A 20,099-nucleotide genomic window follows, 5' to 3' on the forward strand; every position below is an offset into this window, starting at 1 on the left:
GTTTGCTTAGCAAAAAAAGTAGGGAGAAAAAGTAGAGAAAAAAAGTGGGCATTAGTGTAAGGTCTAGGTGCCCTTCATATACAGTGGAAAGAATAGTAGACTATTTTTTTTGTAGATCACACAGCTCACTTATATTAAGTGACCAGTTCACCATTGGTGCTGAAAACGGTGGTAAGGATACCCTTTGCTAACTACCTACCAAAGCGCTGTTTTAAGCACTTTCACATGAAATTACAACTCCTTTAATCCTCACAATCCAAGAGTGGATGTTACCATTGTGAGAAAAAACACAGTGGTTAAAAAGCTTAGGACATGAGCCAGATTAGTTTCAAATCTTTCCATTTTACAACAGATAGTAAGTAGGCAATAGGCATGCAGCTAGGTAATAAGTAATGGAGCTTGAATTAAAACCCAAGAAAGCTGATTCCCAGTACCGTTTTCCACTCTAGCTAGGACTGTCCCTTCTGATCTCCAATATTTGGCTGTCTGGCAAAGGTCTCGCAGTTGCTGCTTCTGTCCTTGTTCTGAATTTTTCATGACTGACTTCTGCCCCTCCGTAGGAGTGTCTGATTTTTGTAAACAACGAGGCTACTCAAGTTACTTCTTTAGTTAGAATGTTTCAATTCTTTTAGGGTAACATTTAATTTCTTTTGTGAAGCCTTTCAATGATCTAATGTACACCATTTTAAAAGGCTGTATAATAAGCATTGTACCATAATTTACTTACCCAGCACCAAGTTTAATTTTAGTATTCTCAACTCCGGGTTGACACCTCGCCTAGCACTTAGTATGCACTGAATAAATACTTGCGCAAAGTATGAATGAACTAAAGAACCGCCAAACAGCCAGAGAAAGGGGTCGGTCTGGGAGTTCCAGAGTTCGGAAGGGGACACGGGGGCGGGTAGTAGCTGTCACGTGACGGGGCGGGGCAAATCCCATGTGCTCCCCGGCGCTGGGCGCCCGGCGCGGCTCCGCCCTCGGCGCCGGTCACGTGGGGGCGCCGGCTGCGCCTGCGGAGAAGCGGTGGCCGCCGAGCGGGATCTGTGCGGGGAGCCGGAAATGGTTGTGGACTACGTCTGTGCGGCTGCGTGGGGCTCGGCCGCGCGGACTGAAGGAGACTGAAGGTAAAGCCGCCATGTCCGGGCTCGACCCGGCCCCCCCACCCCCTCCCCCCGCATCCGCCGCCATCCGGGCCGGGACCGGCCACCCTGCGCCGCCGCCCCGGCGCCCTGGCCCCAAGGCCCAGACCCGGGCCCCGGCCTACCGGGGCCCGATCCCCGGCCCACGTGTGCCCGGCCTGGCCCGGCCTGGCTGCGAGTGGGGGTGGGGGAGCGCGGGGCCGAACCGTGCGGGCCTTGCGGGCTGGGAGGGCGCCCGGCTCGCTGGAAGTGATATGCCATCTCCACCCGACCCGAGGAGGCCCGGCAGCCTGCGGGCACAAGCACGGCAGCTCCTGGCCTGTCGCCCCCTCCCCCCTTCGCGGCCGGGCCGCCGGGAAGTGACACGTTGTTCTTTGGCACTGGCCGGCGCTGCGCAAGGAGGGCGTAGGGGAGGGAGGCGGCGGCGGCGGGCAGGGAGGAGCCCCCAGCCCCGCCCGCCCTTCCAGGCCGACCCTCACTTGCCTGAAACCGGCTTCTCTGTGGCCGCCGCCCGCCTGGCCTTTTAGGGCCTGACTCCCGCCCTTCCTGGCCTACACTCCTGGGCGGCGGCAGGCTTCGCCTCTGGCTCCGCGCGGGTGCCCCCGCGGCAGGGATACCTTGTGTGTCCCCGGGTGGTGGGGGGTGGGGACACCACGGCCGAAGCAGCCTGCTCCGTTTGTGATCCGGGAGCCTGGTGCCAGCGAGACCTGGAATTTCCGGTCTGGTTGGTCTTGGGCCCCGCGGAGCCAGGTTGATACCCCTCACCTCCCAACCCCAGGCCCTCGGATGCCCAGAACCTGTAGGCCGCACCGTGGACTTATTCTTTACCGAGGGGGTGAGTGTGGGGGCTGTTTCAGCAGGGCCCGGGTGTGGGGTGGATGTGATGCGTGTTTGACAACATGTTGGTGGGGACACAGGCTGAATCTTTTCTGCTCCTTCACTCCCTTGGCACCTCCTGGGCTCCGTGTTGAACCCAGCCCTTGCTTCAACCCTTACCCCACTCAGTTTGCTTTATGCTTGGGTCTCTTCCCTTTTCCAAGCTCCACTCTTTCCTAACAGGTGCTGGGGGGACCCTGATGTGGCACCAAATGAAATGAACAAAGCTCCACAGCCCACAGGCCCCCCACCCACCCCATCCCCTGGACTCCCTCAGGTAATTAGGGAGGAATTAGCAGGACTGGGATGGGGGTGGGGGAGACCAGGCAGTCCGACAGGAGCAGGTTTCAACCTCTGGATTTTCCCAGCACCATCAGTGTCAGGGCAAAGTGCAGCTGTCTGCTGCCAAACTGAGACAGGGCCCATGGCTGTCCCTGGGGGCTGTCACAGGGAGGGGGTATGTAGACTGCTGAGGCTCTTGCCGCAGATCTGCTCCCCTTATTTCACCAGCTTGGGTTTCAGCCCCAACCGGGCTTCCCCTCTTGCTGAACTCTGGTCTCCCCCCTTCAGCCAGCGTTTCCCCCGGGGCAGACAGCACCGGTGGTGTTCAGTACGCCACAAGCAACACAAATGAACACGCCTTCTCAGCCCCGCCAGGTGAGGGGCTTTGGGAGGGGAGTAGGGGGCCTGGGTGGAAACTGGAAAGCTGCAAATTTGGGCCTAGGATGGAAACTGGAAGCTGTGTACCTGGCCCCAACTTCCTGACAGTTGCTTTGTGTTCTTTCATTTGGCTCTGCACTTTGTGCTATTGATTTTGGTGACTGGTCCCTTGAGGAAGTATGTAGTTGGTGAGGGTGGCATTATTGGGGTCCTTATGCGTGAGATTGGGGACAGTGCTATGGGCCCTGCTGCCAACTCTTGCTTTCCTATTTCCTTTTCCTGGGAGGTTGCTATTGCTCTATTCTCCTTTCCTATTTTTCTTTGGACTGTGTTGAGAAAAACATTCCAGCTAGTTTTTGCCTTTATCTCTTCCCCAAGTTCTTCCTCACTAAGTAGTTTTCTTTCCTACCTCCTTCATTTTGCCCCCATCACCTTGGGGATAATTCTCTTCTTTCCTATCCCCATGTGCTCTCAGGGAGGATTCAGGTCTCTGCAGGTAATACCCCTTTCCTAATCCTGGACTGTCTCCTGATCTCAACCCTGCCCTCTATCTAGTCAGGGGCTAGACACAAATTGGGGGGTCTTTAGGGTGGGGACTTATTTGCTGTTTAGGTCTTGAGTTTGAGCTGAGTTATGCATGTAGGGGCTAAATATTGAAGAATGAGTATCTGGAAACTGGGAGACTTGCATGTTAGCAGTTAGCTGCTCAGTGCCTTAGGTGGAACAGTGCATGCTGGGGAGTGTGTTGCCTGAAAGGGCCTTACTTTAGGCATGATGCATCTGTTTGTTAGGAATTCTCTGCAGTGGGGTAGTCTGGTGGAGGTGACATGAGTATGCATGGCAGTGAGTAATTAAATATACACATGGATGCAAGGTGTTCATCTGAATTTGGAGGGTATGAGTGAGTACAAGAGGCCACTTAACCCTTAGATGATCAAGTGGGTTTTGGAAGGATTGGTCTCCATGCTCTGAAGCCCACAGTACTTCTCTCCAGAGTACAGAGACATTGTAGAGTGCTAATTTTGCTGTTCAAGTTCCTCCCCTTCCTGATGCTATCTGCTTTCTTCCCTCCTGACAGCACTTCTATCCTAGCCGGGCCCAGCCCCCAAGCAGTGCAGCCACCCGAGTGCAGAGTGCAGCCCCCGCCCGCCCTGGCCCAGCTGCCCATGTCTACCCCGCTGGATCCCAAGTAATGATGATCCCTTCCCAGATCTCCTACTCAGCCTCCCAGGGGGCCTACTACATCCCTGGACAGGTGAGGCTGGAAGTTTGGTGTCAGTAAGCCACAGACCTTGTACCCCAATCCTTACTTCTCCCACCCTGACCCTCTAGTCCCATCTCTTCTCTTGGGGTGGAACTGCTTGTTTTACTTTGTCATTATAGTCTGATATGGTGTTGGTAAGCTCCCCTCAATTCCTCTTCCCTCTTCCTCCCCATCCCCCACTAGGGGCGTTCCACATATGTTGTCCCGACACAGCAGTACCCTGTGCAGCCAGGAGCTCCAGGCTTCTATCCCGGTGCAAGCCCCACTGAGTTTGGGACTTACGGTAAGCGGGGGAAGGAGTCAGGTGAGAATGTCCTAGAAAGCATCCAAATTGATTTATTACTTTCTAAAGCATAAGATCCTTCCTAGGCATGGCTTTTGGTCTAAATATAATAGGGCTAATAGGTGGTAGGGATTGGTGCTCAATATTTAACTGGTGTTGGTGGGTGAGGGGAGATTTGATCCTCTGCCAACAGAATTGAAGTCTCCATGTCAAGAAATGTAGGATTTGGGGGCTGGGGCTGTAGCTCAGCAGCAGAGCGCTTCCCTAGCATGTGTGAGACACTGGGTTCTATCCTCAGCACGACATTAAAAAGAAAAAAAAAGAAAAAGAAAGAAAGGCATTCTGTCCATCTACAACTATAAAAAGAAATTCAAAAAAAAAATGTAGGGTTTGGTTCCAGCTCCAGAATCTGTTAATGGACTTTCCTTGTGATACTCCTTCTGTGGTTAGGGGTTGGCATATAGCATGATTTGGGGGAGGTTTTTGTAGATGTGTTTTATTTATGTTCTAGGAAAGGATTAGTCTGTTCTTTATGCCAGTGGTTTCTAAAATTTTTTTCTACCAGGAAAAATTTTGAGTATGTATCTTTAATGCATGTATAGTTGTGTTTGTGTATACGTATGGCTAATTTAAGTAACACTGTGGCAGTCCTTGAAAAAAAAAGGTGGAAATTATGGATGAGATTACAGATACATCTCATTTTGGAGTCCGTTGCTTTGAGGAATTAACTTGTCTTTATCCCGAACCCAGTTCATACTGTTTTTTGTGTGTTTGTTTCCTTTCCCCCTGCAAAGGGGCAGGATGCTAGAACTGGACTTAGGTTAAGTTGAACACAGAGTTAGCAAATCTCTTATTTCTCATTCTCAGCCAAAGAGCTGATTCTTTTTCGGCTTCACAGTACATGTGTGCGTATTGCTGGGGCTAAAGTGCTTACATGGAGTCCCTTGTGGAATAGAATAGAGACTTTCAGGTAGCTGGTGTGTGGTGGGAAAGGAGTGTCTGCCTACAAGGGGTGTGTGTGCCTGCGTGCGTGCTGTCAGTATCAGGAATTCTTGTAAACGCGGTTCAGACTGGTTCCCCAGCTTTGACAGACACCTAATTCCCTGGGGGAGGAGGGCGGGGCAGGGCAAGGGGCTGGTTTGGGTGATGAGAGGTTCTGGAGGTGGGAAGTCTTCAAGCAGGCGTTAGTATATAGTTGGGCCTTGACGCCGCCACCATTCTTTCTTTCTGTCCCCCTCCCCCAAGCTGGCGCCTACTACCCAGCCCAAGGTGTGCAGCAGTTTCCTGCTGGCGTGGCCCCCGCCCCAGTTTTGATGAACCAGCCACCCCAGATTGCTCCAAAGAGGGAGCGTAAAACGGTGAGTAGCTGCAGGGGGCTCTGAAACAGGGAGAACTCTAGCACCGCTGGGACATTGTGCCTGTGGGAGCAAGAACTTAAAAAAAGTCTTCAACTGATGGTATGCAGAGAGAGTGGGGGGGGTCACAGAATGTTCAGGTTCTTTGTAAGGTACTAAGGTACCTTAGTTTAGACTTAACTCATGGGAAGACTGAAGTGGCTAGCAGGGAAATCCCCATGAGACTTGGGCTCTGGTAGGGGGTTCATAAGAACTATGCTTGGTTTTGGGTTTCTGATGGCTTGTCTTGGAAATGGTTTGTTTTCCGTGGCCCCACCCCCCCACCCCCTAGTCCTGGAAGCTCTGGAGGCCTCCGCCTCTGCTTAGTCCTCAAGCCCTGGGCGTGGTGCCCAGAATAGGGTGCCAGGGCTGGGGAAGCCGCTGAGTCACCCTGGCTCCACCCACTGGATCTGGGCCCTGCCCCCAGAGATCAGGCTGACTAGCCACAAGTGAGCCAGCTGGGTGCTAGATGGGGGTCCTGGGCCCCAGGGTATGCAGCCACTGACTTGGGGACTGCTGGCCAGGGCAGAAGTGAGGGAGGGAGGGGCATTGTGATGTACAGGGCTGCTCTGTGAGGTCAAGGGTCTCTTAGGGGTGGGGGCTAGGGCAGGGACTGCAAGAGCAGCTGGATGGGTTGACAGTAGAACTCATGGGGTTTCTGGCACCCACCCACCTACTGCCCAGTAGGGGGTGGGGGGTTGGCCCAGAGTCTTAGGAGTGGGGCGGGGTGGAGAGGTGGGCTCCTCCTTGCTTCCCGCTCATTCCATAGCTTTCTTTTCCCCAGATTCGAATTCGGGATCCAAACCAAGGAGGGAAGGATATCACTGAGGAGATCATGTCAGGGGCCCGCACTGCCTCCACACCCACCCCTCCCCAGGTACTGCCTCCTTTTTTGAATGATACCTTGACTGGAATGACTTTTCTATCTTGAGCTCCTAAGTACCTTGTGTATTTCCTGAAGGGTTTTGTTTCCCTGCTTTCCTGAATTTCTAGGCAGCGTTAAAGTAGAAATGGCCTAGTAAAGAAAGGTTGTGGGATTGTTCAGTGCAAACTTGGTAACCCTTTGTGTCCTGCAGACGGCGGGAGGTGGTCAGGAGCCTCAAGCTAATGGGGAGACGCCCCAGGTTGCTGTCATTGTCCGGCCAGGTAAGAAAGCCAGTGGGAAGGAGCTTTTATGGGAAATAGAGTGTAGCAATTGGAAATTCCAAGAAGGTGGATTGACTTGAACTGGGTACTACAGAAGAATGAGGTTTCAGGTAGTAGATTCAACGCTGGGTGGTATTTTAGATGAGAAGGGGAAATAATTTCAATGTGAAGTTTGAAGGGTGAGATGGAAATGTTCAATTAGGAGTGTTCTGGGTAGGAGGAGAAGTAATAACAGTGAAGGACTTGGCTTCAGATACTCATTCTTCCTTCCTGTGGTGCAGATGACCGGTCGCAGGGAGCAATCATTGGGGGCCGGTCAGGTCTGCCTGGCCCAGAGCACAGCCCTTCAGAATCCCAGCCTTCATCACCTTCTCCGACCCCATCACCTCCCCCAATCTTGGAACCGGGGTCTGAGCCTAATCTCGGAGTCCTTTCTATTTCTGGGGACACTATGACAACGGGGATGATACAAATGTCTGTAGAAGAATCTACTCCTATCTCCCGTGAAACTGGGGAGCCATACTGCCTCTCTCCAGAACCCACTCCTCTTGCTGAACCTATACTGGAAGTAGAAGTGACACTTAGCAAACCAGTTCCAGAATCTGAGTTCGCTTCCAGTCCTCTCCAGGTTCCCACTCCCGTGGCATCTCACAAGTTGGAAATTCATGAGCCTAATGGCATGGTCCCATCTGAGGATCTGGAACCAGAGGTGGAATCAAGTCCAGAGCTTGTTCCTCCCACTCTTCCGGCTTGCCCTTCCGAATCTCCTGTGCTTGTTGCTCCAACTGCCCAACCTGAGGAACTGCTCAATGGAGCCCCCTCGCCACCAGCTGTGGACTTAAGCCCAGTTAGTGAGCCAGAAGAGCAGGCAAAGGAGGTTACCGTATTAGTGGCTTCCCCCACCATCCTCTCTGCTGCTTCAGTTTCTCCAGCTTCGGCTCCTCCAGCTATTTCCTCTGCTCAGGAGGAGGAAATGGAGGAAGAAGAAGAAGAAGAAGTAGGAGAAGCTGAGAATGAGAAGGGAGGAGAGGAACTCCTCCCTCCAGAGAGTGCCCCTGTCCCAGCCCACTTGTCCCAGAATTTGGAGGCGCCAGCAGCCACTCAAGGTAAGGTGTTGGCTGGATGGTGGAGGTGGGGCAAGCTGCAGGGTGGAGCTCTTCTCTTCATTGATGACCTCCCATTTGGGCAGATCCTCTGGGTTATGGAAGCCCTGTGACTGAACCAACCTAAAAGCTAGAATAAGAACTTTTAAAACTTGTGAGCCTAGAGTGGGTGGGTTGGGAAGAGAAAGGATTGTACTGTGATTACTTTGTATTTTTTCCATGGGTTTGGGGTACTCTTTAAGTTATTCCCACTTTTTTTTTTTTTTTTTTAAAGTGGCAGTATCCGTGCCAAAGAGGAGACGGAAAATTAAGGAGCTCAATAAGAAGGAGGCTGTGGGAGACCTTCTGGATGCCTTCAAGGAGGTAAGGAAAACAGCTAATAGGGGAAGGGAGAGGATAGAGTTTGGGTATGAAACAGTGGTTATTTTGCAACCCAAACTGGGTGTTGTATGGTTACAGGTAAACCCAGCAGTACCAGAGGTGGAGAATCAGCCTCCCGTAGGCAATAATCCAGGTCCAGAGTCTGAGGGTAGCAGTGTGCCCCCACGACCTGAGGAAACAGATGAGACTTGGGACTCAAAGGAGGACAAAATCCACAATGCTGAGAACATCCAACCTGGGGAACAGAAATATGAATACAGATCAGGTATACTGAAGGAAGTGTTGAGAATGACTGATTGTTCTTGTCAGGGCCATTGGAGACAGAAATATGACTGATGCATTTTCTGTTGCAGATCAGTGGAAGCCTCTGAATCTTGAGGAGAAAAAGCGCTATGACCGTGAGTTCCTGCTTGGCTTTCAATTCATCTTTGCCAGTATGCAGAAGCCGGAGGGATTGCCCCATATTACTGATGTGGTGCTTGACAAGGTTGGTGGTTTGATGGGGAGGAGGGTAAGTTTGAGATGGACTGAAGAGGAGCCTGAGGCTCAGAAAGAATAGTCAGTAATCTCCGGCTGCTTTTGAGACCTTCTTTGTCTTCTTTGCAGGCCAATAAAACACCACTGCGGTCACTGGATCCCTCCAGGCTACCTGGCATAAATTGTGGTCCAGACTTCACTCCATCCTTTGCCAACTTTGGCCGACCAGCCCTTAGCAATCGTGGGCCCCCAAGGGGTGGGCCAGGTGGGGAGCTGCCCCGAGGGCCGGTGAGTGGGGCTAGCTAAAGAGGCAGATGGGCAAGGTGTCAGGGTCTCAGGTGTGTTTTGTCTTGGGATGGGGAGAAGTCTGCCCTGGAGATGTGTGGTATCGGGGTCATGTGTTGTGCTTCTGGACTTTGTATCTTCACTTGTCCTAATCCCTTGCTTAGCAGGCTGGTCTGGGGCCCAGGCGTTCTCAGCAGGGTCCCCGAAAGGAACCACGCAAAATCATTGCCACCGTGTTGATGACTGAAGATATAAAACTGAACAAAGCAGAGAAGGCCTGGAAACCTAGCAGCAAGCGGACAGCGGCTGATAAGGATCGCGGTGAAGAGGATGCTGATGGCAGCAAAACCCAGGTACTGGCAAGTCCTGATGTTGGTCTCTATTCCTGCTTTCAGAGATCTGAACCCACTTTGCTCTCATACTGACTAATAGTACCTAACTCTGTTCCCCCCATTCTCTCATGTCCTTCCTAGCAGCCTTTGTCTCAGAACCTCACTATATCTGTGACTTCTCTGTCCCTTCTTCCCTACAGGACCTGTTCCGCAGGGTACGCTCCATCCTGAATAAGCTGACACCCCAGATGTTCCAACAGCTTATGAAGCAGGTGACACAGCTGGCCATTGACACGGAGGAACGCCTCAAAGGGGTCATTGACCTTATCTTTGAGAAGGCCATTTCAGAGCCCAATTTCTCTGTGGCCTATGCCAACATGTGCCGTTGCCTCATGGCGGTTAGTTTCCACTGTTTTCTAAATCTCATCATCTAACTTCTTATCAAGGCTTCTAGAGTCTAGCTTCTGGGTTCCCCTCTTGTCTGTGCTGTTGATGGCAGCCAGGAAGGGGCAGAGTCAGGGTCAGAGGTCTTCCGGGTCAGGTGATTAAAGACTCTTGGTCTTGGGGCTGGGGTTTTGTCTAAGTGGTACAGTGCTCACGGGTTTGATCCTCAGCACTATGTAAAAATAAATAAAAGTATTGTATCCAATTACAACCAAAAAAATACATTAAGAAGAAGACGACTCTTGACCTTCCTTGCCCTGGACAGGTCTGAGTGTGACATTCTCTTTGACATAACAGCTGAAAGTGCCCACTACAGAAAAGCCAACGGTAACTGTGAACTTCCGAAAACTGCTGTTAAATCGATGTCAGAAAGAATTTGAGAAAGACAAAGATGATGATGAAGTGTTTGAAAAAAAACAAAAAGAGATGGATGAAGCTGCTACGGTGAGAAAACCTACTTTTAAATTAAATTAATTACTACCCTCCAGGTGCTAGTAGGTTGTAGAATTTGGGTGGGGATAAGGAAGGGGGGTTGTTGACATCCTTGGTAGGTGGATCTCTGCCTTTATTGGATATACATGTGGTAGAGAAGAGTTTTAGCCAAATGTCTGGTCTTTTTGAAATGGATTCCTGTGCTATGACTGGCAGGCAGAGGAACGGGGACGCCTGAAGGAAGAGTTGGAAGAGGCTCGGGACATAGCCCGGCGGCGCTCTTTAGGGAACATAAAGTTTATTGGGGAGTTGTTCAAGCTGAAGATGTTAACGGAGGCTATAATGCATGATTGTGTGGTCAAACTACTCAAGAACCATGATGAAGAGTCCCTGGAATGCCTCTGTCGTTTGCTTACCACCATTGGCAAAGACCTGGACTTTGCAAAAGCCAAGGTAGGGGCACTTCAGTGTGAAAGTGGAAGGCTGAAGCATGTGTGGCCCAGTCCACTGATGACATTCTTGTTAGTCTGGTGGGTCTGTGCTGCTGAGCCATAGCATTGGAAGGGGAGGTATTTATTACAAGTTCCTGACCTGATCTCTTTGCTTCTTCCTAGCCCCGAATGGATCAATATTTCAACCAGATGGAAAAAATCATTAAAGAAAAGAAGACATCATCTCGCATCCGCTTCATGCTACAGGATGTGCTAGATCTGCGACAGGTATGAGTGTTCCCTCCTTGCTACCACCAGTCTGCTACTCCCAGTTCTTAATACTACCATCTGGCCCTTCCTAATAAAATTACAACTGGCTTCCTCTTCACAGAGTAACTGGGTGCCACGCCGAGGGGATCAGGGTCCTAAGACAATTGACCAGATCCACAAGGAAGCTGAGATGGAAGAGCATCGGGAACACATCAAAGTGCAGCAGCTCATGGCCAAGGGCAGCGACAAGCGTCGGGGTGGCCCTCCAGGCCCACCCATTAGTGAGTTGGAGGCTAGGACGAAGGAATGGGCAGGAAGGGACTGAGGGGTTATTCTTTCCGCTGATGACTCTTGTTAGTGCCACGTGTCTGGGCCACTGAGACCCCATGATGGAACTGAGGATCTGAGGAAGGGAGGCTTAAGGTGGCCCAAGGGGAAGGGGCTACTAAGATTTATTCATTATTCCAGTATGTCCCCCTTTTTGTCCCAGGCCGTGGCCTTCCACTTGTGGATGATGGTGGCTGGAACACAGTTCCTATCAGCAAAGGCAGCCGCCCCATTGACACTTCACGACTCACCAAGATCACAAAGGTATGGGTATGTGCTCGTGGGGTGGAGGGTAAAGAGTGATCAGCAAGCATCAAACTCAGGTTTGGATCTTTGTATGATGGGAGAGGTAGTTGCTGAGTTTTTAGACTCACTATTTAGATTGTTAAAGACAGAACTACTAACTCCTAGGGATTTATTCACATTGGTCTGGGTAAACTGTTAACACATGCCAAATCTGGTCCATTACCTGCTTCTGTATATCCAATGAGACAAGAATAGTTTTTATGTTTTTAAATTGTTGAGAAAAATAAAAAAATAAATAGTATTTCATGACAGGAATTACATAAAATTTTAATTTCAGTGTCTATAGTTTAATTGTGCTGGGAATGGTGGTGCACTCCTGTAATTTCAACTGCTTGGGAGGTTGAGGCAGGAGGATCTCAAGATCAAGGCCAACCTCTGCAGTTTAGCAAGACCCCATCTTAAAAGGAAAAAAAAAATGAAAAAAATGGGCTGGAGATGTAGCTCAGGTAGAGTGTCCCTGGGTTCAATCTCCATTTCCTGATGCATGTATAATGTGTATATATACACACACACAAGTTTTGCTGGAATATAGCCGCATTCATTCCTTTTAAATGTCATCCAGGACTGCTTTCATGCTATAGTGGCAGAATTGAGTAGTTGCAATAGAGACTCTGACTTACAAAGCGAAATAATATAAGTAAATTTTTTGCTTTCTGGCCTTTTACAGAAAGTTTGCCTGACCCCTGATCTGGGGTATTCACTACTGGTGTGGCTGTGTGTGGTAGTACTGGCCAAGAACTTTGGCCAGGTCAGACCCAAGATTCTCTGCTCCCTTTTCTTCTGCAGCCTGGCTCCATTGATTCCAACAACCAGCTCTTTGCACCTGGAGGGCGACTGAGCTGGGGCAAGGGCAGCAGTGGGGGCTCAGGAGCCAAGCCCTCAGATGCAGGTATGGAAGCCCACTATAAGGAGCTGAGTGGTTATTAATCTAAGCTCTCTTGATGGCAGAGCCTTACCTATACCTATATGAGTGGTTAGGTATGCAGGAGGCAAATAGGTGGTGCTAGATGTTTAATTGCTTTCTCAGCCTGGACTTGAGTGTTCTAAACTGGCAAGTTGGAGAGAAAATGCAAGAAAGTGGAGATTTTAATCCAGGTTTTTTGCCTCCCCAGCTTCAGAAGCTGCTCGCCCAGCTACTAGTACATTGAATCGCTTCTCAGCCCTTCAACAAGCAGTACCCACAGAGAGCACAGATAATAGACGTGTGGTGCAGAGGTGAGATTTTCTAGAGGTCTTTGTTCTTGACATTGAGAATACTATGAGTGGGTTTTTCTTGTTTTCCCCAACCTGGGAGTTTCTCACCTGTAATGCTCCAAAAGCCCTTGGTTAAGTTTAAGGCACATTCCTGATGCCATCAAAGAGGCCCAGCAGTTGCTCAGCATGTTGGATAATTACATGAGTGTGTTCCTGGCAGTACAGGTAAGAGACAATGTGCCTCTCTTTCTTCCAGGAGTAGCTTGAGCCGGGAACGAGGTGAGAAAACTGGGGACCGGGGAGATAGACTAGAGCGGAGTGAACGAGGAGGTGAACGTGGGGACCGACTTGATCGAGCACGGACACCTGCCACTAAGAGAAGTTTCAGCAAAGAAGTGGAAGAGCGGAGTAGAGAGCGGCCCTCCCAGCCTGAGGGACTACGCAAGGCAGCTAGCCTCACAGAGGATCGGGACCGTGGGCGAGATGCTGGTGAGGGGCTGGGAGAATGGAGAAGAAAGGGTGTTGGCTAGTGTAGGACTAGCTGGTCCCTATCTCTCAGGAGGTCCAGGCCCTGTTTGCTAAGAAGACTAGAACTAAAGAATCTGGGATCTGTGTTCTCCCCCCACCCCTCAGTGAAGCGGGAAGCCACCCTACCCCCGGTGAGTCCCCCGAAGGCCTCACTTTCTGAGGAGGAGCTGGAAAAGAAATCTAAGGCCATCATCGAGGAATATCTCCATCTCAATGACATGAAGGTCAGCAGTGGGGGGTGGGCTTGAGCTGTTGCCAGGTGGGTAGGGTGGGAGCATATGGGGGTGCAGGGTTTGGACCAGGCTTGACTGCTTTCTCCCTGTGCCCCTTAGGAGGCAGTGCAGTGTGTGCAGGAGCTGGCCTCACCCTCTCTGCTGTTCATCTTTGTGCGGCATGGCATTGAGTCCACACTGGAGCGCAGCACCATTGCTCGTGAGCATATGGGGCGGCTGCTGCACCAGCTGCTCTGCGCTGGGCACCTTTCTACTGCCCAGTACTACCAAGGGTATGACCAACTTCTGTGGGCCTCTCATATTTCATATACCCATAAATTCTTTTCCCTTTGTTGGGACCCCTGGAACTTTGTGTTTAAGGGTGTAGGCCCATTTGGGCATGGTGGTACATGCCTATAATCCCAGCTCCTCTGGAGTTTGAGGCAGGAGATGCAAGTTCGAGGCCAGTCTGGGCAACATAGTAAGACCTTGTCTCAAAACAATGTAGGTTCAACTATCTTGGTCAACATTACTTTGAGGATGGTGAGGCATCCAAGGACAAGAAGGTGACCTTAGCTTGAGATAAACTCTCTTAGAAAATGTTCCTGGAGAGTACCATAAGTTGATACTTAACTCATGTTAACCCAGAAGCAGAGTGGGGGTCTGGGCTATCTTATCCAAGATGGCCTGACTGAATTCCCTTTGCAGGCTGTATGAAATCCTGGAATTGGCTGAGGACATGGAAATTGACATCCCCCATGTGTGGCTTTACCTGGCAGAATTGGTAACGCCCATTCTGCAGGATGGTGGGATACCTATGGGAGAGCTGTTCAGGTAAGTTCCCCCCTTGGAATTCAGGGAAGGTAGAGACTGTAGGAAAGACTGAAGGGAGGGAGCTGTGATAGGTTGGATGGCTATATTTGGAAAGGGATGGAGTGGTGGTGAGAAGGCCATAGAAGCTGTCATCACTGGGGTTTTCTCTTTTTATAGGGAGATTACAAAGCCTCTGAGACCTTTAGGCAAAGCTACTTCCCTGTTGCTGGAGATCCTGGGCCTTCTATGCAAAAGCATGGTGAGTGGGCCTCTTACTGGGTGGTATGCATGATTTCTGTATGGTTTTTGCTACTCCCTGTGGCTGTGAATCCACATGGTCCTTTCTTGGGCTAGAGTTTTGGTGATGGCAAGACCATGTTGGTATCTGAGAGGAAATGTTGAGGTGGGCATTCTCCTTCATATAGTTTCTATCATGAGTTATGGAGAACGCCAAAGAAAATAGCAGTGTAAGATTCTACACTGTTGTTGATTCATTCATTCATTCAACAAGCATTCCTTTGAATATTTACAACCTAGTGAACACTGGGGATACAATGAGTGAAATGCAGTTATGAAACACTAGTTGGTAGAGAAAAGGTAAGAAATGACAGCTTATTAAAAGCCACAGTGTATGGTGGAGAGTGAAACAGTAGTTGAAAAAGGAGTATCTTAAGTATTGTGAGGTTGCTAAGTATTTGCCAGTGTTCACGACAGAAGGTTTTCTTTGAAAGGCGCTGAAGCTGCTTTTGAAAGTTAATTGGTGACTGACGAATATAAAGGCGAAAAGATGGAGAAAGGCAAGTTGTGGTAGTGAGAAGCTGGGATACGCAATTGCAGAGGAGTTCAGCTACCTGGAAACTGGAGGAGTGAGACTAGATTGAAAAGGACTGATTGTTTATTTTGTGAGGACTTCTAACATTTTCTGAATTTAGGAAACAAGTAGGCATACTGTGTTACAAGTTATCTTTCTATAAGCACACATTTGTTACTTGGGATAATGACAAGCTGTATCAAAAAAAGAGAAATGTAGGTAAGAATGGAAGACACTCGAGTGAGGCATTTGGATTTTTAAGATTTAGTAATGAGAATCCTGCAAAAGCTGGTTGATGTTTTTTCCTTGGGGCTTAAATCATTTCCCCCACCCTAGCATCATAACACTGTAGTAATGCGTGAGATTGTTTTTTCTTTTATTTTTAATGTAACTTGCATATTTGACTGGCAGCTGTACTCTGCACTAGACTGAAGGCATGGAAGGGCTCTGCCTAAGTGTTGCCTTTGTGGCATCCTTAGCTCCTAGAAGATACCTAGTGGGTTTTCAGTGAATATTTGTTGGATGTCTGTTTTGGAGCTGTTGGATCTTTGGAGAGATACAAGGTTGCTTAGTTGTTCTTATGTTTTCCAGGGTCCCAAAAAGGTAGGGATGCTTTGGCGAGAGGCTGGACTCAGCTGGAAAGAGTTTCTACCCGAAGGCCAGGACGTTGGTGCATTTGTCGCTGAACAGGTTTGGGGCTGTTAAAACATTAATTTTAGCATTTGAATCTAGCTAGTCATCTTCTTCCCTCATCTGATCTCTTGACTGGGCATATTTGGTTGCAGAAGGTGGAGTATACCCTAGGAGAGGAGTCAGAAAGCCCTGGCCAGAGGGCACTCCCCTTCGAGGAGCTGAGCAGGCAGCTGGAGAAGCTGCTAAAGGAGGGTTGCAGTAACCAGCGGGTGTTTGACTGGATAGACGTATGTTTCTCCGGGATATTGGGGGAGGGATAGAAGAAAGGCATTTCTTGTGGTGGGGTGGAGGATGGCAAGCATGGAGGCTGAGGGGCAACAAGTCAGAACTTATGGACCATTTGTTTTTCCTGCACAGGCCAACCTGAGTGAGCAACAGATAGCATCCAACACATTAGTTCGAGCCCTTATGAAAACTGTCTGCTATTCTGCAATTATCTGTAAGAGAAGCCAGGGAGATGGCAGGGAAAAGGGTGGGCCTCACGGACAAAAGGGAGGGAAAAGGATTTCAGTCTGGCCTCCTGGGGCTGAACCACTCTAAGGCTGCATTGTTCCACTTATCCCTTCTTCTTCCCTATAGTTGAGACTCCTCTCCGAGTGGATGTTGCAGTGCTGAAAGCACGAGCAAGACTGCTACAGAAATATCTATGTGATGAGCAGAAGGAGCTGCAAGCGCTCTATGCCCTCCAAGCCCTTGTAGTGACCTTAGAGCAGCCCGCCAGTAAGAGCCAGGCTGCAGGGACAGAGGTGGGGTGGAGGGATTGCCACATAGCAGGGGGTGGTTGTGGAAGGGACTCAAACCAAGAAAGGTGGGTAATTAAGTGGAGAGCAAAATGCCCTGATGGTTTGATTACTTTGCCCTGCATAGTTTTTCCTTGCCTACAAATTTGGTTTAGTCTCAGCCTTGAAGGTTAATTGATTACTTGCTTTATGCCTAGCTATCTGTTAGATGCCAATAGTGCAGAGATGATAAATGATAGCATCTTTTGTCCCACTCTGCCTGGCACAAGTCTGAAATGCTTTGCTTAACTTTGCCTTCTTTTCATCATCACAACTGTTGTTTAGGGTAGATGGTATTATCCCCATTTTCCACATAAGGAGACTGAGGCTTAGGTTAACATCTGAGATTGTGCATTCTGCGAATTGACATATGTCAGGGCATTGGGGGTAATCATAGGAAGTTTAGCATAGTTCCCGTGGTGGCGTGGAGTCAGTAACAAGTATAAGTTATTGAAAAGAGGGGTCTGAGGAATGGTAAGTGGGAATTAGCTAAGAGACAGATGGAGGACCCTCGTAACCAAAGGCACTGTGTATATAGATTCTCAAGTAGAAGGAATGTGACATGAGACAGATGAGCTGCTGAAGGGAAGGCCAGTGCAGGAGAGCACAGTGACCAATTGGTATGAGGCAGGAGGGGCTGGAGAGATGGACAGGGACTGGGTCCTGCAGGGCTGTGTGAATGGCAAGGTCTTTGGGATTTTACCTAAGGGCCAGGTAAGGCCCAAAGGGCCTGAAACAAGGGAGAAAAGAATTTTTATTTTTTAGTAGATCATTGGCTATACTGGGAAATAATGGTTTGGATTGGGATGAGAGTGTAGGAGATTGACATTCATTGTTCCATCTTCCTGGTGATAGTGGATAGTGGGGAAAAGGGTGAGCAGATTCAAGAGATACTTAGGAAATGGAGTTGACAGCTTTTAGTCATAGGCCTGGGGTGGGGGACATAACTGATTGGAAGTCACAAGTGGCTCTCACAGTAGTTTGAGTAGGGGAGGTGATAATATGATGCCATCTGCCACTGGGGTGAGAAACATTGGGTCAAGTTGAGTTCATGGTGTTCCGGGGTCAGGGCTCAGAAATGGTAGGTAGGTAGATGGGAATTTGGATCCATCTGGGGAGAATGTAGCCAGGTTAGGAAGCACATCTGTGATGTGCCTAGCATAGGGTACTAAGTACCTGTGTAAGTCACAAGAAGATGTAGGATTGCCCAATGGGGTTGGGATGAAACACTGGGGATGACAACGGGCTGGCACTAAAGGAGGACAATGACCTGTGGACAAAGATAGTTTTGGATAGGGAAGTAGAAGACAATGCTACCATGTTTCAGAGAGTGCAGTAAGAGCAGACTTGAAAGGATTTCTGAAATGTAAAAACATGTTGTCACCCTGGCAAAAACAGTATTTGGTGGCGCAGGAATTAGGCTCTGGGTTGGAAAGGACTGAAATAATGACTGAGATGGGAAAGGGAGACAGCAAGTATAGATAGAATCTTACATTGAGCTATGAATTAGTGGTTCTAAGGGGGCCCTTTGTGTACCTGGGAGAAATTTGGGCTTTTGAATATAGAGGGCAGAGTGAATAATTTTGATTAAATGGGGTCCTCTGGGAGGGAGTGTGCATGGGATTTGAAGCACAGGGGTGGGAGAAGTTTGTGGATTTCTTAAGATTTTCTCAAGTTGAGACTTGAGATCCTATACTTCACTTACTCTGTCCTGTTTTTTAGGAGTGTCCTTTGGTTTGGAAAGATAGGCAATGTCATGTGGAAAGTGCTTAAGGAAGCCCTGAAGTAGCCAGTGCTGGAGAAGGGGTTAAAGCATTGGGGGGGGGGTACTTGAATCTTGTAGAGATTTACTAGGAAAGTGACAAAGAGAAAGGGTCTTCTGGCAAAGGAGATAGTACCCCTCAAAAGTGTAAAGGTTGGAGAGGGTTCAGGAGATGTATGGGAAGGAAGAGGAAATGGGGATCGAAGGTCAAGATCTTTGGTGGGGACTGGTGGATGTCCCAGGTTATACCCTTAACATTTGTGGTAGACTTGTGAGTCCCTAAATCCAGGAGTACCAATTCTGCATGTAGTTTTCCACATTAAATATATCACAAGTAGAGACGTTTGAAGCTGCCGAGGTGAGGCTGGGCAAGTTTGTAAAGCTTTTTTCGATGGCTGACTCACTTCTGTCTCTTAGATCATGAGATTAGCATCCTGTCAGGCCTAGTCACTCTGGAAGGCTCAAGACACAAATGTCAGGGTGGTAGGTCAGGGCCTTGTTTAACATAGAAATCCCTAGGGACAGAGAGGAATCCCTAGGGACAGGGTAGCATGGCTGTGGCCAGTCACTTCTAACTTCTGTCCTGATGGCTTGCAGACCTGCTTCGGATGTTCTTTGATGCCCTGTATGATGAAGATGTGGTGAAGGAAGACGCCTTCTACAGCTGGGAGAGCAGCAAGGATCCCGCTGAGCAGCAGGGCAAGGGAGTGGCCCTTAAATCTGTCACAGCTTTCTTCAATTGGCTTCGTGAGGCCGAGGAGGAGGAGTCTGACCACAACTGAGGGCGGGTGGGGCTGGGGACTTGGAGCCCCATGGACACGCGGATGGCCCGGCCAGCCGCCTGGACTGCAGGGGGGCGGCAGCAGCGGCGGCGGTGGTGGCAGTGGGTGCCTGTAGTGCGATGTGTCTGAGCTAATAAAGTGGCTGAAGAGGCAGGATGGCTTGGGGCTGCCTGGGGCCCCCCTCCAGGATGCTGCCAGGTGTCCCTTTCCCCCTGGGGCACAGAGATATATTATATATAAAGTCTTGAAATTTGGTGTGTCTTGGGGGGAGGGCACCACCGCCTGCCCCTGGGGTCCTTTTTTATTTTCTGAAAATCACTCTTGGGACTGCCGTCCTCGCTGCTGGGGGCATATGCCCCAGCCCCTGCACCACCCCTGCTGCTGCCTGGGCAGGGGGAAGGGGGGGGCACGGTGCCTGTAATTATTAAACATGAATTCAATTAAGTTCACTGCCTCTGCTTTGTGGCCTGCTCCCTTTGGAGAAGGGATATGGATAGGTGGGCATCTTTCTTTCCAGAGCTGGCACTGTAGCATTGTTCCTGTAACCTGGCACCTCTCCTGACCCATGGTTTTGGAGATTTGAGAAGCCACTGCCTTCCGGAGGGGATGTGAGGAGTTCACTCTTGGTTATGAGAGGAGAGGGAAGTCTGGTACCTGTGGAGTACTTAATAGAAGATAGTTGCCGGACTATTGCTCTTACCTGAATGTGATCCATTCCCCTGTATGTCAAGAAGTCTCTGGGTTTCATCAGATGGCAGAGAAGGCCTTCTGATTTAAGGATGTCTTCTCTTACTGAGGGGACTGGGTTCAGCAAGATTTTCTGCCCTCGAGTAGTGTGGCAGCACTGACAAGAGAGCACCTCCCCTGCCTTCAAGGTGGCTTGGCAGAGGCTGGCTAAGACAGGACCAGCGGTTTCCGAACTCGGCCCTAAGCTCCCTCAGCGCGGCTGTGACGTCAGCCTTGCCCCGCCCGCTC

The 20,099-nt window shown here is 49.8% G+C and overlaps 1 protein-coding gene and 1 non-coding gene across 11 annotated transcripts; both read left to right on the forward strand.

Annotated features, from left to right (window-relative positions):
- The first annotated feature begins 966 nt into the window (after positions 1-966).
- On the forward strand, positions 967-19,573 carry Eif4g1 (eukaryotic translation initiation factor 4 gamma 1). 10 transcript variants are annotated; one of them, XM_021730339.3, is made up of 34 exons: positions 967-1,124; positions 1,918-1,974; positions 2,199-2,292; positions 2,586-2,672; positions 3,151-3,171; positions 3,754-3,930; positions 4,123-4,222; positions 5,468-5,580; positions 6,401-6,493; positions 6,693-6,762; positions 7,044-7,868; positions 8,140-8,228; positions 8,325-8,511; positions 8,600-8,733; positions 8,853-9,011; positions 9,173-9,361; positions 9,541-9,738; positions 10,082-10,228; positions 10,433-10,669; positions 10,831-10,935; positions 11,039-11,198; positions 11,408-11,508; positions 12,337-12,439; positions 12,663-12,765; positions 13,001-13,233; positions 13,378-13,496; positions 13,605-13,777; positions 14,193-14,318; positions 14,475-14,556; positions 15,700-15,798; positions 15,894-16,028; positions 16,159-16,240; positions 16,381-16,521; positions 18,940-19,573. In XM_021730339.3, the coding sequence occupies exons 3-34, from the start codon at positions 2,233-2,235 to the stop codon at positions 19,122-19,124; spliced, it is 4,833 nt and encodes a 1,610-aa protein (XP_021586014.2). In that variant the 5' UTR covers positions 967-1,124; positions 1,918-1,974; positions 2,199-2,232; the 3' UTR covers positions 19,125-19,573. The 10 variants fall into 10 exon arrangements, with proteins under 10 accessions (XP_021586014.2, XP_021586016.2, XP_005331097.2 ...); XM_021730341.3 differs by having other exon boundaries at positions 9,176-9,361; XM_005331040.5 differs by lacking the exon at positions 3,151-3,171.
- Positions 11,254-11,328, forward strand: LOC120884663 (small nucleolar RNA SNORD66). The gene has a single exon (XR_005727084.1). It is a non-coding gene; the product is annotated as a small nucleolar RNA SNORD66 (small nucleolar RNA).
- Positions 19,574-20,099: the final 526 nt, after the last annotated feature.

Source organism: Ictidomys tridecemlineatus, chromosome 3, assembly GCF_052094955.1.
Source record: "Ictidomys tridecemlineatus isolate mIctTri1 chromosome 3, mIctTri1.hap1, whole genome shotgun sequence".
In the NCBI taxonomy this organism is placed as follows: domain Eukaryota; kingdom Metazoa; phylum Chordata; class Mammalia; order Rodentia; family Sciuridae; genus Ictidomys; species Ictidomys tridecemlineatus.

Excerpts from the sequence above, each read along its gene's own strand:
- Eif4g1 (XM_021730339.3), top strand. The coding sequence starts at position 2,233 with ATGAACAAAGCTCCACAGCCCACAGGCCCCCCACCCACCCCATCCCCT. Across the intron at positions 7,869-8,139 it reads GGCGCCAGCAGCCACTCAAG|TGGCAGTATCCGTGCCAAAG; the intron begins GTAAGGTGTTGG and ends TTTTTTTTAAAG. Across the intron at positions 13,234-13,377 it reads GGACCGTGGGCGAGATGCTG|TGAAGCGGGAAGCCACCCTA; the intron begins GTGAGGGGCTGG and ends CCCACCCCTCAG.